Source organism: Hetaerina americana, unplaced genomic scaffold (genome assembly GCF_022747635.1).
Source record: "Hetaerina americana unplaced genomic scaffold, ioHetAmer1.1.p SCAF_8, whole genome shotgun sequence".
Lineage (NCBI taxonomy): Eukaryota > Metazoa > Arthropoda > Insecta > Odonata > Calopterygidae > Hetaerina > Hetaerina americana.
Window position 1 is genome coordinate 65,343,589 of NW_027287427.1, and position 18,481 is coordinate 65,362,069.

At 32.6% G+C, this 18,481-nt stretch overlaps 1 protein-coding gene across 3 annotated transcripts in view; it reads left to right on the top strand.

Annotated features, from left to right (window-relative positions):
• Nucleotides 1-18,481, top strand: part of LOC139697867 (PHD finger protein 21A-like) — a 240,036-nt gene that overhangs the window by 217,096 nt on the left and 4,459 nt on the right. The window contains exons 5-10 of one of the 3 annotated variants that reach the window (XM_071596723.1): nucleotides 822-1,099; nucleotides 5,007-5,113; nucleotides 7,334-7,730; nucleotides 9,172-9,450; nucleotides 10,307-10,342; nucleotides 16,251-16,354. In XM_071596723.1, the coding sequence (XP_071452824.1) occupies nucleotides 822-1,099; nucleotides 5,007-5,113; nucleotides 7,334-7,730; nucleotides 9,172-9,450; nucleotides 10,307-10,342; nucleotides 16,251-16,354 (1,201 nt within the window). The remainder of the gene's footprint in view (nucleotides 1-821; nucleotides 1,100-5,006; nucleotides 5,114-7,333; nucleotides 7,731-9,171; nucleotides 9,451-10,306; nucleotides 10,343-16,250; nucleotides 16,355-18,481) is intronic. The other 2 variants (XM_071596724.1, XM_071596725.1) reach the window with 2 other exon arrangements.

Sequence of the window (18,481 nt, forward strand, 5' to 3'; positions counted from 1 at the left end):
TTTTACTAATTTCATTTTTAGTTGATGCATTTAAAGTAATTTATAATTTAACTTGCAGTAATAAATGTACATAATTCACTGAAATTCATAAAAATGCTGTCCATTTCCATTAACCCTAGGAGACATTGGTCTAGCATTGACTTGTTCATCTCTTCAAAGATATTTGGAATACTCATATAAGTTAATTGTTGGAAAATATGGTGATTCATGTTTTGAGATTGTCTTCAAATTTAATAAGGATTTTGTTTTCTGGAGCTTGTGTTTACATTTTGATTTAAAAGATTTGGAACTGCCTGTAATAAGGTCAAGGGTTTAAATATTTTTATTCTGTTAATGTTTTTTCAATGCTTGCTTAATTCAGATTCATACATTAATGTGCTCATTAATTACACCTCTTCATACTGGCTATGGATCTGATGCTTGGTATGAAGGTAGATCAATAGCTGAAAGTGACCATAAATAATAGAATTTTGCTTCAAAATAAGTTTTTGGGTGCTTTACATCACATTTTTCAATCCATCAACTCGAAGAAATTTCATTGAGGAATCGCAGCATGGCAGAATATTAAGTTACCCTGTACTAAAACTTGTAAAATTTTTTGTAATTTCATTGAGTACATTTGACTGTTTCAATTCTTTAGAATGTCATGACAATTGGTGTGGTGTACTAATCAAGGGCATTAGATATGATTAATCATGTTGTGCTAAAACTGGCAGATTTTTTGGTGTGCAAAGACTTGCAAACATCCTGAACATAATTAGGACCTGCTGTTCGTGCTGTATTTCCATTCACACAGTCTTATTGGTATTTGTCATTTCCAGACCAAGAGTGACGTGTCGTTCCTCCATTAGTCCATATTCATCAGGAGGAGAGGATCTGGATGCAGATGAAGATGATGATGAAGATGAGGAAGAGGTACCAAGGCCTAATGTTTATGATGGCGAAGATGATATGGATGGATTGCGATACAGCTCTGAGGATGAGAAGAAAGATGTGTTGGCAAAGAAAGATGAGGTCTCACCTTGCAAGTACGAGGCACCAGCACATCCATCAGATGACCATGATATTGACAGCAAATTAAAATTCTTTGCTGCCCTTGGTAGGTGTCATTCCTTCTCTTCTTTATACTGTGTGTGATGGTTAATATTACTGTATGCCATAAAGCGCATGGTCAGCTTAAGCATCTGTCTAAGAGTGGCATGCAACAATGAGGTTTGCACTGTCATAAGCATTATAAGTGTGAATCAAGCTAGATACAGAGGTGTTTGACAAAATTGCTATATAATGAGTGTTAGGTAAGGTTTAGCCTGATTGTATTAATTTTCATTTTGTATTGAACATTATGTCCATGTTGCCCATCATCTCAAAGAACAACTGTGAGAAACTAAAATAATCTGATGAATTGAGATTCAGTTTTGCAAATTTGGTATGAATAGGAACTCTGGTACATTGATCTATGGTTTTCTTGAATTTGTTTAACAGCTATGATTTTAGGAAGAGCTATGATTCTAAAAGTAATTCAGCATTTCGTTCGTTATACATTTGATATGTATTTGATTAGCTGCCGATGTATTTTCAACTGATGTAATATGCATGTTTACTGACGTGCAGCAATTGGCAGCCATATATAAAAATTAGCAGCAATGTTTTGACAGCCATATTTAGAAATGTAGGTGAAGAAAAGTAGAATTACTAGAATTTGACATTTACTTTTGGTGAAAGGTTTTTAAGAGAATATTACCACATCTCATGCTTCTTATATCCATGAAAATTCAGAACTAAATAGAATAATTTAACTACCAGATGGGATCATATCATAGTTGCAAGGGAACAACGCAGTGATTAAGTGGTATACTACATTGCTTCAACTTGAGATTTTCTGTGCCAAATGGTTCTGACGTCAATTACTTAGTAAAAGTAGTAGTCTCATAATTTTGATAGAAACTATTTCAGATTAAGACAATTTTTTTTTTGCATTTTCAGGAGTTAAACTTTTTGAAATTGTAAATACAATAATGTCAATGAGAATACTTATGAATGAGGTGTAAAGATTATGCAATTTGTGTGTACTGCACTCCATTCAAGAGCAATTTATTGTGTTATTCTTAAATTTTTAAATTTAAAGTAGTACATTCCTGTTCCTTGGCACTCATTCACAGCACCCTCTTTTTAAATTTTCCTGTCGGTTGGGTCATGAGCAGACCGAGGTACCAACTCACCAAACATTAATAGATTAAGTTAAAAAGTTAATTTTATGAGTAACTATTAACTATTTCATTTATTTTTCTATTAAATTTTTAACAAGCTTTTATTTCATGGGAAAGTGCATTACAAAACTTGAAAATTTAAAACTAAATACATCATATGAAATTTGATCCTCATCAGAAACATTTTAGGCTTACTACCAGTGTGAGGCAAGAAGAGGAGTAACAGAAGGACTTAAAACTTCAACTGAAATGTTTTACCTCGTAGTTAGGAGAAACCTGTTCTGTACCTGTTTGTCAGCTTCTATAATAATTTGTCATTTTATTTGAGAAATAGACAGATTTTTCACCTGTTAACGTGGAAGTCCAATTATTGTTGCTAAATTAACTCAAGGATGAACTTGAAAGTTAAATACAATTTGACTTAACTGCAATTAATTTAATTGACTTTTAGCTTTTAACTGAATTCTGTTTAACTAAAATACAATACTTTACCGAGTTAACTTTTACACTTAGCGTTCCCAAATCTGGCCATGAGAAGTTCAACATTTTGGAAAATACTTAATGTGTGAAAAGGGCATGGAAATGTCTTTTTGGCCCGCTGGCAATTACCTAAATGGGTATCAACCAAATGGCTGATCCATGGCAAATAAAGCAAGTTATTATTTTGTTGAAGGTGTTGGATTCTTCATATGTATACAAATATGCAATATAACTGTGTGAATTACTCAATTACCATAAACAATAGCCACAAAGAGGACAATAAAAGATATTATTAAATAGAATAAAATTGATGAAATAGGCTGATGTTTTTAGTATAAAAAAGGGAAAACTAGATGATATGAAGAAATTACCAGCTATATGAGAATTTTTTTGGAATGCAAGATGTGAAATCTTCGTGTCATACTTATGTCTATGCAAAGTGTATTAACCCTGGGAAACCCAAGAATTTCAATGCATGTTAAGATACTGCTAGTGTATGTTTCTCATACATTGCAATCGAAACCGGCTCTTAAGTGTGTAAAAAGTAGAACTAGAATGATCTGCACTCCCTCAAACTTGGAAGCTTCATCAATATCAGACTTGTGGAATGTCAGATTTTTTTAGTTATTTATTAAGGTTATTTTTTGGGTTATTCTCTGATCAAGCTATAAATAATAGAACATGAACCATTTGTCAGTATTATTAATAATTGAGTGGGGCTGCTAATCCTCTGCCGTCATATCAATGCATGGAAATGCAAAAGGGTTCAGAACCTCTTATTTATTTTTGTGAAAAATGATTATTTGATGGTTTTATAAAATCATATTAACAATTACTTTAAAATAAATAATGAGTGATAGAAATGTATTCTCTGTTTTGTCCAGTTATGCAATTTTCTAGAAAGAAAAAGGCTAAGCTTAACATTAAAATAGGAGGGCAAAAACTAGAGCAGGTAGAGCAGTTTACGTATCTCGGTAGTGTTTTGGACCAACACGGTCAAAGTAGTAGGGACGTAAGGAGAAGAATTGCGCTAGGCAAAGAGGCTTTCACAAGGAGGAGGGAGTTGATGACGGGGACGTTGAGTAAGGATGTTAAGAAAAGACTCGTAAAAACTTTGACATGGAGCGTACCTATGTACGAAGCGGAAACGTGGTCATTTAAGCAGGAGGATAGACGTAGACTGGAGGCTTTTGAAATGTGTGTTTGCAGAAGAACGGAGAAGGTGAAATGGAAGGAGAGAAAACAAATAAGGAAGTACTTGGTATGGTGGGCGAAGAGAGGGGTTTTTTGGGAGAAATCCTATGGGGGCAGGAAAAGTGGATGAAGGGTGTATTGACCAGCAGTGGGATGTTGAAGACTGTGATAGAGGGGAGAATGTTGGGCAAATGAGGAAAGGGAAGGAACAGGATAGGAATGTTGGACGGGATGAAGGGAGGAAGAAAGTACTCAGAGATGAAGAGGGACCTGATATAGAGTAGGATGATGGATTTTGTGTTTTGTTGGGAGTAATAAAATGTTTGTTTGGTAGTTGTGTCCATCCAAAAACCTACCTTAACCGGTAGATTACCTTAAAAAAAAAGAAATGTATTGAAGTGGTACAAAGTGTGTTATATAATGCCAGAGCTGACTTATTCAGATTTCATAAATGTAAAGATTTAAAGTTAGGTAAACAAATATTAAATCTAGTGGGCAAGTTTTCCATTAACATTAGAGATAACCTCTTCCAGTATCTGGTGGCTGATTTTTAATTTGTTTGTCATAATAAAATCTTCAGCAAATTTCTTTCAAATATTGATTTCATTCTCATAATCTACAAAAGTAGGAATTCTACAGTGATTGGTACTATGTTTTGGAATATGCTTTCTAGGGAGCTGACTTTATTTTGTTTTTAGATTTAGCATGTGCTTGTGGTAGACCATTGCATGTATTTTTTAAGTTATTCATCTCTTTATACTTAGACATATAATACTTTACACTACCTGTGAGACATCAGTGTGTTAGTGACTCCTATTGTCTTTTAGACTACATTTAGATATTTAAAAATGCTCTATGAATAGAAATAAGCTAATAGAAGAGAATAAAAAATATTGGTTTTGTAGTTCATTTAACCCATGGAATTTTCTAAAAAACATAGCCATTAATTACTATTAAAAATGTCTTTGATTAAAAACTAACTCACAAGCTCTTATTATTACCTTCCAAGATTTATTATAATTTTCTAGACCAACCTTTTTACTATAAATGATTATGATTACATGAAGGTGGCTCCTTCACTTATCGGTTTACCAAGTTATTCATAATAATTTCTATCTTTTTCAGGTCTTGTTACAAGAGAGACTTGTTCAGAAATGCAGAGTAGGAGAGGGGAAAGGAAAAGAAGAAGCACAGCGAATCCACAGTTTGTTTATGGAAATTGGGATTTATCCGTGGTAGTAACTTCTTTATGTTTCAGATTTTTTAAATATTGAACACCAATAGCACTGGCATCTTAAAATTACTGCAATTTTAGTTGGTGATGCTAAAATTTTTCATAAGTAGTTATGGGCATGAAAGAGATCACTGTCTAAATAAACTTTTTGAAATTTGATTGATAAATTTTGATTGCATTTTTGATTGAAGTTTGGCAAGTTCTTCCATGATGAAGATCGTATAAATAAATCATCAATCTAATATAAAAGACTTATTTCTAAATAATCAACCATCTCTAGAAAATAAGTATATATTAATAAGTCATCTTTTAATTTCTTTTTAGCTCCAGCTACAACAAAGAGGTCTTTTATAATTTATAAACTTCTAATTTTGGTGGTAAACTTGCATGAAAATCATATAGAAGGAAAAATAATTTTTGCATGTGAAAAAACTTAGCATCACATGCTTACTCACCATAGATAGTGTATGCAATTTTGATTCATTATACGCCTTGTAGTTCTGGAGCACACCCAAGAAGAAGAAATACCGGTTCCGAGCCATTTATTCATAGTCATTTTGTGTATGGAAAAGTTATTTTAATTTTTGGGAAGTTAAGAGATGGCATGTAAACATTAGAATACATTCTTCTGGCTTTTGGTTATTGGCTTGGAAAAATAAATTTGAGACAAAAGGACTGGTATGTTACATCCTAAAATCAAATTATGAGCCATGATACGGCTGAGTAAATCTCATATCCTAAGGCGGGCTCATATTATCTGGCTAATTTTGAGGAAAGTCGCATTAAACTACTTGATGATTGTTGAATCTAGTTTCAGATCAATGTATGCCCAATGAATTTATTTATTTTAGTAATATTGATTCTTGAACTTCTTTGGGCACATAAATACTTTGTGAACTGTTAATTGATTTGTGTTAACTGCAATGTTCCTGTGTTGTTATTTAGTTATACTGCCAAGTACATAAATTTATTTTATTGGAGTTAAAGTCATTGAAGTGGAAGTAGACCATCCTTATGTTTCGCCAGAGAAACTCATGCACTTACAGGAATGATGGACTGTTATTTGGGAGTATGCTATATTGTTCTAACAAATAAGTGTAGTTATTTTTATGTTTTATTGATTATCTAGGAACCAAAAATTAATTATTTAATTTTCCTTAGGGGATTATGTTAAATTTTGGTATTGCACAATCATCATTATCTTTACAGGTATCTGTACTTTGTTTTTTCGCTGTTCTTTCAACTATCCCATTTCTTAACAATTCTTTATTTACTCATAGCTCCTTGCGCCAACATTTACCATCACCTTCTTCTCATAGTTAACGCTTGGCCTTTAGCAGTAAATTCTTTCTCTCTGCATTTCTTTCAATCATGGTCTTTAGTAGGTACATATTGTGCTTGAGTGTCAAATCAGTTTCCATCTTGTCTCCTCATGGGCTTTTCTCTTCACTTTCTCTTCAAGGTACTACTTAATTTTTTACTCTCTCTCTTTCAATTTTATTTTCATCATTCATCAGTAGAACCACAATTCCATTGCCTCTAACCTTCTCTCCTCTGACATCCCAATCATCCACATCTCACTCTATAGAAATGGAGACTCCATGTATAAGTTTAAATGAATTGCTTCCTCATGTCCATGCTAGTTTTATCTGTCATTAAGAATTATTTTTTTTATATAGAAAGCCTCCTTCATCACTCCTATTCTGCTTACTATACCCCCCATTTGCTTTTTCCATTGCTCATGATCTTGATGCTTAAATGACAAATCTATTCCTCTTATTCCATTATGTCTTTCACCAGTCTTATTTAGATATTTGCCTCCCTATGTCAGCTGCAATGCATTACTTCCTATCATTTTCAGATCTTCTTTTATCCATACAAGTATAGCTATGTCACCTGCAAAATTGCAGCCTACTTATCCTTTTATTTGTGTATTCATGTGTCACCTTAATCCCATTAATTTCCTTTCTAATATACGGTGCATAATAAAAGCCAAGAGTAGTATTAAGTAACCCTTTCTCACTCATTTCTTTATTTTCTTCATTACACAATTTATCTTGTGTTCATTTTTAACTAAAGGAAAACAACAAGATTTACGTTGCCTCTATAATATGCCCAACTGTTAAAAAAGTAACTAATGATGTTGTAGATGAAGATGTATGGTGTAATTAGTTACCTGGTTGTTTTTAACAAATTTTTGTTTTAATTTTCTCTGTAGAAACGGAAGAAAAACGGGTATCTTCTCACCAGCTCATCTCCACTACAACTCAGAAAGAGAGGCCGTCCACGTCTGGATGGATCATCAGAGCTTGCACTGTTCCCGACTTCCTTTTTACCACTGCCCAAGTCACTCTCCAACATCCCGTACTCCAGTCCCAAGGATGTTAATTCTCTCGGCAGTGTTGATCACTTCAACGAAAACCACCACCAGTTTGGGCTTAGCCATGGGCATCAAATGCTCGGCCATGCACTTGGTGGCGCTCTGAAGCCTTCCCAGCACTACTATGCACCTGAATCACTTGGTTCCGGGCATCACACAAAGAAACCTTTGGAACACATAAATGGGAATATATCCACCATTCGAAAATTTTGTGTCGTCTGCAAAAATATATCAGGTATGATATTTTTTAAAAATCCAGTTTCAAAGGAGGATTAAGATGTAAAACAATTTTTTTTCCCCGAGTTTTTCCCAAATTACAATCTTTGTGAGTCCATCAAAAAATATTCATCTCCCGGAGACATTACTCAAATTGCATCCTCTTTTTGTCATCACTGTATTGTTGTTTTTTGTTTTAAAAGTTTGCTATGATGTAATCGGACATAAACCTATATTATTATATTCATAATTGTAGACATTCTTGTATGACATTCATGCCATCCACTGGCCCGGTATACAGCAAAAATGTGGTTGTATTGTATTACTGGGTTGATACATATCACTGGTGATGAAGATCACTGAAGAACTTTACCTGCTCTCATTATTAGTGACTCTGCAACCAGGAGGTTAATAAATTGAGTAGCTTCAGGCGTGATGTGGTGGAAGTCGAACATAATGAATAACTGATCGTAGCACTTTTCCACTTGATAAAAATGATGAAAAATGATGTATTACATCTGATCCTGATGCATTACGTCTGGACCTGATGATGATGTAATACATCGAAACCTGGTCGTAAATAAAAATATTTTTATCAAGTGGAAAAGTGCTACGATCAGTTATTCACCAGCAGGTTAAGTTTCTCTGTTTACCAAAACTATTGATTTGTTTAACAATCATTATGGTACAGTTAATGTGAATTCTAGTTTGCAGACATCTGCATGAAGGATGAGTTTGGGGATAAGTTATGTCTTACTGTATTTCCCGGTCTGCTTCTTAACACATGACATTTTCCATGCTCAGTGGCCTAATTCATACTAAGTCATGCACATAGGGCTTCCTAATGTGCTAATAATTTTTTTAATGGAGTGGCCCTCTCATAAATGTAAATGTCTCGTAGATGCTCTCTCATGAAACTGATGTCCAAATACCTTGTTGCCGTAGCCTAAATGATATTTCAGTGAACTTTAATAAATGTAATTTCAATGTTTTCATCCTACGTTATTCCACTTACAAGTTTTTTTAAGTTTCACATGTGTGTGCCTTGATATTTCTCCAATTTTTATCCTGATTTCTTTAGTTAAAAACATTTTTGAAGTGGCCAGTTTCACTATTTAGCTTGGTTGTTGGATAATTCAGGGGAAACCTTTAAATATTTTTTTATATAAAATACCTGTTCTTGTTTATAGATTTGATCTATTAGATCAACAAACCTATTATATTTGTTGGTACATAACATATTGGATTCTAACTGCATATAAGTATTTAATTTTTCCATACAGCTGTGTATCACATGCCTTCATTTTTGAGCATCATATTTAAGGAAACATTCTAAAATACTTTAGCATTGACTGAAATGATGTTTTAATGCAGTAAATAAATTTATTTATTCATATGAAGTAGTTATTATCAGACTTCCTGAATAAATCATGTTACATCATCCGTCCTTTCATCCATAGGTCCATTAGTGCTCTGCGAAGAATGTGATGTGCGGTATCATCCATTTTGTGGGAAGCCAATTGATGGCAAACGGCACTGTCCGAAATGTGAAACACATAGCAGCGCTGGCGGTGGGTCAGGAGTGGGAAGTCGTGTTTCGAAGGAAGAAACAAGCACAGGGATCGTTGCATGTCGGGAGACAACCGTAATATCTGCTAGTCCCTCATCTACTGTCACATGCAGTGCTCAGGTTACAGCAACCAGTTCAGCCCTGCATTCATTAGCAGCGGAAAGAGCAGGTAAGGAGAAGATTTCTATCATTGACAGCAGAATTGAAGTGAAGACGTTATAGTCTGGATTTTTAAATCAGTGTGAAATTTTGTGTCGTGAAGCTACTAGATGTAGCTCTTTTCAGTGCCTAGTTGAAAGCAATTTATTAAATTTTATTTCATTGAATAATTGAAAAATTTAAGTATTTTCAAGTAAATATTGGATGCTGTATAATTGGCTGAATAGTGGATATTATTTGTATTTTTCTGATTTACTGAGTATATCCATTAAAATGTTTTGGTTAGAGTAGGTAATCAATGAAAATTGCTGAAAAAAATGTTTCACATGTTTTATTTGCATAAATTTCATTGCATTGTTGAAGTGTTCAAAAAATAAATTTTGATTTGAATATTTGAGATATTTCCTTTCTCTTTTGGAAATTTTTTTAATCACAGTATTTTTTAAAATTTAGTATTAATTTATTTGTATTATATCAACTTGCCATATTTGAAAATTTTTTGTCAAGCTCAGTTCTGTTTTGTCAAAAAAGTTTTTCACTTCAAATCAAATTCAAAATTCTATTCCCTTGATTTTTAATAATTGAATGGCATTCTCCTTTTGTCCATTTCTGATCTTTCTCTTTGGATCTGGTCTGTCTTCATTTTAATCTAGTGGCTATTTTTCGATAGCAAAATTAAAAATTATTAAAGTATTAAAAATTTCAACCAGCTCTCTCTTAATTGAGAGGGATTTAATTTTGTTTTTTGAAAAAAATGCTAGTTTAAAAAAAGTAAAAATCCAGGCTGTAATTATGTTGAATGCAATATTAATCCCTAATAATCTTTATACATTTGACTTTTCAAACTTTGTCTTTTTTGCATGCAGTCCATGGTATATTATTGACAACTTTGAAAAAGATAGGTAATTATTGAAAAAAATAATTTTATGACAATAATTGTGGATTGCTTGTGGAATTAATATGGAATGAAATAATTTTTGATTTGAAAGAATTTTTAATTAGGTAGTGTTTTCTCACTTGGTCTAACATAACCCTAACTACGATTAACATGCATACTTATTCTTCTTGGACTTTCATGGGGTGAATATAATGGGAACTCTGAAGAGTATGTAATTTTAAGCTAAATTTTTTAGGTGTAAAAGCTAAATTTACCTGTGCATTTGACTTGCGAATCTTCAACTTGAACTTGCAAAATTTGGCTTTGGATATACAGTATTCTGTGGTAGCCATTCCTTTATATATAGTGGTGTTCATTATGTTTCTTAGCATACTCCTTTAGAATGAAAAATGTATTTAATTAAATTGAGGTAGTCCATTTTTGGTTAAATTATTTTTAGTAATAGAAATTATAAGTACGTACATTGGTATAATTTAGTCTGTACTGTTGTAATTCATGCTTTGTGGAATAGAACCCACTGAAATCAAATTTTTTGGGGCTCTATGGCACCCTAAAAGAAGTTACCCTTCTCTATTTTACAGTATCACTATTAAGTTTTTGTATTTTTAAATTAAATGGCATCAGGAGAGTATGAAACTATTTGATGAATTTCTTAGTATCAAGTACACGTTCATTACCAAGGTGATTATTATTAATATGTAATACTTGATTGTTTAAGTTAGGTTTTTTGGAGGGGCAAAGACTACATTCCTACTATTCTTAGCCTTGCCTAACAAGACAGAATCTGAGACCCTACACTACAATAAACTGTTCTTCAATTCCAGTTACATTTAATCTCTCTTCATTCCATCCAACATCTCTATTCTTTTCTTACCTTGCTTGCTGAACATCCTCCCCTCTATTAGTCTTTAGCATTCCATTGCCAATCAAATGCTCTGCATCCATCTTTCTTGGTGTCTTTAGGTTTCTCCCAATGATGCTGTATATGCTCCCACCATGCCTAGTACATATTCATCTGGTGGACTATATCGTATCATTTTACCTGTCCCATCCTTCTCCACACCTGCATCTCAAAGCCTCTTGTATGCATCTATCATCTTGCCTCAGTAACTAAGTATCAGAGTCATACAAAATCATGCTCCATGCCAATGTTTTCATTAGCCTTTTCTTAACCTCCTTACTCAACATCCTCTTTCATCAGTTCCCTCCTGCTTGTGAAAAGTTCTTTGACCAATATAATTCATCTACTTATTTGATTACTTTGACCAGTTTGGTCCAAAGGACATCTGAGATAGGTAAACTGTTTCACCTGCTGTGTTTGTAATGCTAAAATTAGCTTTCCTCTTTCCTGAAAACCTTGTGACATTTGTTTTGTTTGAATTTATTCTTACCTCATACTTATTGCACTGGTTTTATAATTCCCTTGACAATGATTCTAACTTCTTGGCTAACTGGCTAACAAAAATTTGATCAACAGCAAACTTAACTTATTTTATGAATTCACCACCAACTTTTAATATTAACTCAAGTTCCTCCCTTGATATTTTTACCATACCTTCTTCAAAAATGTAGAAAAGTATGGATAATAATGGATATTCTTGTCTCCCTCCTCTTCATAACACCTCCTGTCCAGACTCTATATCCACCACATGCACCTCTGAAACATGCACAGATCACGGTTAAGTCACCTTTCCCTCCAACATACTCCTATCATCTGTAATACATTCATTGGTTCTACCAATTTACTCAATGAAATGCTATCTTGAAATCCAAGAAACAAGCAAATACATCCTGATTGTACCCTTTGTTCCTTTCTATTAGTGTTCTCATTACTGCTATGACATCATTCATACCTCTCCCCTTCCTGGATCTAACTGGATGTCTCCAAGTCATCATTAGATCTCCTCTCCATCATCTTATTATGGACTATCCTAAGTACCTATTGGGACTATCACTTTTGCTGTATGTAAAATAAAAACTTATTGGTCCATGTTCATACATATGCATACTGCTGCCTTTTTTTTGATGGGAACTAACGCTGCTCTAAGGATATCTTCCTGCCAAATTCCTCCATTGTAAGTGCTACAAATAACCCATAAAACCTCTTCCTTCCATGTTTTCTGAAACCTTTGTTGTTCATTGTAGTGGTATTGTTTCTTGGGAATATTTTATTGACTCATAGCCATATTTGATTTCAATTTCCTTAATGCCATGTCTATATTGCAGTCAAGTATGCCTGGTCCTGAGCTATCCACATTTACATCATATCCTCTTTCTCTATCAAAACTTGCTGACTTTATATCTTTACCATATTGATACTCTTATGTATTCATTCCATCTCTGCTGAATCTTTCTGGGTTCAGTTTGCAATTTTCGTGCCATATATTTAATAGTTCTGATTTTTCCTTCTTTTTTCATGATGGGTCTCTCCACCTTCCTGTGTAAAATTTTGATGTCTTCACACTTCATCCTCCACTAGACTTCGTTTGTTGTATTAGTTTCCTGCCTCTGTTTATTATTCACTTCTTGTTACTTGTTTATTGTTCAATTCAATTCTTCTACATAACTCGGGGTTTGTATTTTTCCATTTCCTTATGTCCTATATTTTCTTTTCCTTAAAGTTTCTATAGAGTCATATGCTGCTTTTGAAATCCCTTTCTTGATATGTTGACAATTTGAATTTTACTATGTCTGCATCCCTGTCCTCACTCTTAATTTTTCTATTGCCTGCTGTTACATACCCTACCTAGTTCTTCCTCCCTATGGATACTTATTACCCCAGTGATAATAGTTTATTAATTTCATTTTCGATTAACATGAATGGTTTTACAGTAGCCATGGTCATGGCAATGTGCATTTATATTTGTGGTATATAGATAGACAGAATTGCCAATTGTCTGGTAAGGTGCCAATTCACCCAAGTGTTCAGTTAACACAGTTTTCAGATGCTAGAATTTAGAGTAATATATTTATGTGTTAATTTAAGTGTCCAATGAAATAAAATATTTTAAAACACCTGGAAAGGATGTTGATGCTGTAATAATTCTGATTCCAATGCTTCAATGATCTAACTAATCAAGAGCTCAAATGAAGGCACATTTTTCTATGCATTGCCCTTACTGCCAATGTAAAAAACTCAAGGATGCAGTTCTATTCCTAGATGTCTTTGAAGTCCTCGATAGTTTATATTATGATAAAATATTACTAGCATAGGTACAATTATACATGGGTTTTTATGAAAGTTTTCACTTTAGAATTCAGTGAGATAAATTCTTCCTCACTATTTTAAAGATAATTTTGCTGCCAAGAATAGGTACCTGCATAGAAATGAGAATGTGATCCACTGAAATTTGTTGCCAATCAAACAAAAGTGGGAGGTTTAATGCATTTTATTGAGTGTAATCTCTATCAGTGGTTATGTGGTAATTGTAATTGGTAGTATGCCAATTCACCAAAATTAGTTTATGAAATTTTTTAGTCGATAAATATCTCTTTTTTTAATCTAAAAGTAATATTTCAATTCAAAATACACACTACAGCAGGGTCTTGAATTTTTTCAAACTATCTCAATTAATTTAAAAATTTCAAAATGTTATTTAATTAAACATAATAATGAAGTAGTATCCTTTGTGTGCCCTCTATTCATGTTCATTTTACTGTTTGAACTGTGAGTGTGGTGCTTTTTAATTGACTTGTGAGCACAATTAAGAAGCAGAGACACCTTTTTTCAAATACAATGATGCACTGATGATATTAATCACCTTGGTGATTACGTGTTCACCTGCTGACTAACATTTACCTAAGTTGGCTTTAGAGCAACTTATAGTTCTCTTTAGCATATGCTTGAGGCACGCTTCTGAAACTTCACTGGTTAATTACATTTATTAACCATCACATCACTGAGGATTGTGAGTGATTCAGTACTACTGTGGAATTAATTTGTAATGATGCCTCACCGCCAAGAATAGGTCAAGAAGTTGTGAATATCAAGCATAGTGTGAATCCTTCCAATAATGCTGTGTGTGCAGTAATAGAAATTCTTATATGCTGTGGATCTTTCCAGATGTACACATGATATAGAAACATGTGAAAAGGAAGAGTAAATATGGTGGCAGAGTATACAAAAAGCTGTTTAAAAATTATGTCACACTAAATATAGGTACTTGCTTCAGTGGAACTTGTTTGCTTACAAAGGTATATATTTTGACCTTGTTTGCTAGTTGGAGTCATGAATCAAAATGTTATGGTGACATTTTCAAAGTAATTTAAGGCTTTCTGCTGGAATATCTGTTTGTAAAAATATGCTCATCAAGAAAATATTGTATGAAGTCAAAATAATCGGAGAATATGATATAGTTTTTTGTGGGACCCATATTAAAACTAGCACAATAAATCACTGTATGATATATTGCCATGTATAGGGAGAATATATCAATTGTGAACAATGTAGGTTTAGTATAGCAGAAAATAAGTTTAATTCCCAGGAAATTTCCAATTGCATATCATTGGATTACTGAACCAATCCAAGTCACCCTTGGTGGACCATTGACTTAATTATTCTTCATCAAATCATTGCATTTCTGTAACATGCTATTGTTCCATTAATTTTTCCGCGATATCCCATCCTGTCATTGGAATTTGTCATTTTTTTAGATGAAATGTGCAGTTTTGCGGTTCATTTTAAAATTTTGAAAGTTTCATTTATGCTTCTGGTTATAATCTCATGGAGAGGAAGGGGGCTTGGATACTCGTGAACCCATCTCAAAATCACTGCCTATATAAACATTTTCTATTACAGCTTCTCGTTAATTCAAGTAATATTTACAAATGCTGCAATGATACCATGAATGCAAGCTCAGGGTGTAAAGCATAAAATTCCATGCCTCAACTTTCCTCATTATCACTTGTATTCAGTTATTGGAAATCAGAGCCTTAGGTTTTTTTTCAGATTGCAATGTTAAATAGTCATAATCTTAGCCCTGAGAATTTCTGTAGTCAGTATATTTTCTTTTATCGAGAGCTACTTGAAGAATCCTCTCTTTCTCATAAATAAAAAGTGCCTTGCAAATTTTTCAATTCAAATTATGATAGATACTGCTATGGATGTATAAATATATAAACTATTGATGTGTAAAATTTTGAGAAAAAGATTTAAGGTGTAAAATATCATCAAACCATTAAATCTTTTCTGCCTGTTTTACGAAGTATTCTTAGATGATTTTAAGTCTTATGTAACTAGTTCATATCCACTAAAGCCTGCCCTTATAACCTGCAACTTTAGTGACTCCAGTGAAATTAATAGATGCCAAAATCACCATATATTTTAGTGGATGAATATGTATCCATCAATCTTAATGGTATAGTTAATGATATGTATCTAGTAATCTTAATTCTTGGTGAAGTTTTATTCATGATAGCGTAACAAACTTAGAATTTAGAAGTATATATTGTACATACTTTTGTGTATTTTCGTTGTAGTTGCTTTGTCAACTACTCGTGAACTTATGTCTTATCAAAGTCACTCCCCCTGAAATATTCAGGAGGGTATATTCCTTTTTCACATACTAGAACTATGATGAAAATTTCATCGTAAAAGAATGTGATTTTCATCTACAATTTTTTAAAAGTAAAATAAGATTGTAATTCCCTTAGAGTAACCAATTAGGAGAGGTAAAAAAATGCTAGTTTTAATTTCTAGGAGAAATTTGAGAAGATTTGGTAGTGTTAACAGTTGTCTTGTAATATATTTTCTGAAAATTTGTGGCCAACTGGAATCCATGAAATTTTTTGGGTCAAACTATTGTGAATTTGGCTCCAAGGATAGGAGTGTACCCAGCTAGTTTATTATTGAGATGTGATGATCTTAGGAATTAAGACCATCTTCACAGTCATTTTATATATTCTTCTTTTAGCTAAAGTGGAGGAAAAAAGAAGGCTGCTCTTGAGAAACCAAGAGCTAAATGCTGAGAAGGCAAAACTTGAACAAAGAGTGTCTGAACTTACAGCTGATTTGTCGGTAAGAAGGCAATGAATAATTAGTGATTGCACTTGGTTGATTTATTATATGTTAAATGGCTACAGTGGCTGTAGTATTTATTCATTTTTTTTGCTTTTAAATTTAGATATTAGCTGTTTTTCATTTGTAACAATGAAAGAAAGATTTTTGAAGTTGATCGTCATTAGTGCACCTTTATTTATTCAATGGTCAAGTTTGTAGATGTAAAATATTTTATCTATTGTGCCATATTTTATTTTTATACTTTAAAGGCTTTGTCGTTATTTGATGTTAAAATAAGGTTGATATTGATTGTAGATATTCTATAAGTTAATTGTGTGCTTTACTTTTATATGTATATATGTTATATTGTTTTATTTATATGAGATTGAAATTACAATTCATCTAGATTTTTTTGCTGTATAGCTAGTGAAATGATATTTGATGTTATTTTTACTGTTGATCTTTAATTTTAGTCTATATGAACTTGTTCTTTGAAAGTGGATATAACCAACATTTCTTATGCAGTCTTTTTTATCTTCATCGTAAATTAAGCGTTATCTTTATCTATACAATTTATGTAGTTATTCTTCAATTGTATTTTCTAGGATTGTGCAAAGCCAAATTTTTTCACAACCAATATAATCATGAATTGAATACATGTTAAACATTCGTGACTAGCAAATATTTAACAAGTCAAATAAAACAACTTTTTCCTTTTAGGCACCCTCTTATTTAATTATTTATTGGCAAAGTTTGAGACGAATGGTGTCCAAGGGAAAATGTTATCATGGAGTACTATAAAATGACTGAATGGTAGTGTTTTGGCTGTCAAACCATCTTTCCTCATGTTTATTCAAAAATTTTAATCTAATGCTCAATGTTGGTGCAAACATTTTACAATTGATAGAATTTGTAGAAAACCTGGAACCTATTTTTTGATGATGTTTATCTATTTCATGTATACAGTAGATTCTCACTTTACGATGGTTATGAAGTTTCACTTGACTATCACAGATTCACATCAATCACAAGTAATAAATGAATGTCTTGTTTTTAGCATAAAAATTGAGGAAAACTGTGAGATTCCTTATCATTGACAGAAATCATAAGTGTTGGGAAAAGCAGATATTTATCTAAATACTTATAATAGCAAACTTGTAGTTTTCTGAGGAAATTTTCATGTAATCTATAATATTATTTCATCAAATATGGTTGTTTAACTGCAAAATCATTGTCACAATTCTATCTTGAAATACTCCATGGCAAAAGATTTTTTTCTGATTTTGGAATAAAATTATGCAATTAGAATACAGAAGAATGTACTTATGAATGAGTATAAAGAGCACTTTTTTACTGACCTTTATTCTAATTCACTTCAGTGATTACTCTTTCTGGCAGAATTTGTATTTAGCAATCACTCTTTGGGAAACTCTTATTGCAGAAAAAGATGTGGAATCAGACTGACCTCTCTTTCATCATTTTTCTCAGTTACATCTGCAGCATGCATGCACATTTGATGAGCTTACTACCACTGTGAAATCTAATTAAATGACTCTTTTCCATGCCTCTGTGCTGATTATTATTAGTTTGAATATGATTGTGAAGTAATTAAGCAGTGAATATATATATCTGTCATATGGAAGTTTCACAGGATGTCTAAGCACAGGATATTTTGATGTAATATGCTGTGGATATTAATAATAGCTAATCTTTTTGGAAACCGTCCTAATACGGTACTGCAATTTTTTTCCTTGATATGCAAGCACTAATACGGTTACTTACATTTTTTAATTTGGAAAATTTATTTATGCAATCTTAATTCGAGTTAATCAATTTTCTTGATTTGATTAGCTATAATTTTCACTGGTGTGTATCAAAAGCAATATTAATAAAGATTTGCTTTCCCCTGGAATGACCATAAAATTCCTACTCGTAAAGAGAATTGTTTATCATCTGAAAGGAAGTTAAAGCCATTCCAATTCATCTCCTGCTAATGCATATGCCAGCAAAGTCAAAGGACTTAATGTTTCTGGAATCCTTGTATAGATAAATTTAAAAATTACGTACCCTAGAAAATGAGGGTAACCAAAATGAGTTATTTATCTATTAAATTATAAGTAATGTTCTATTGTGTGGTGATAGAAT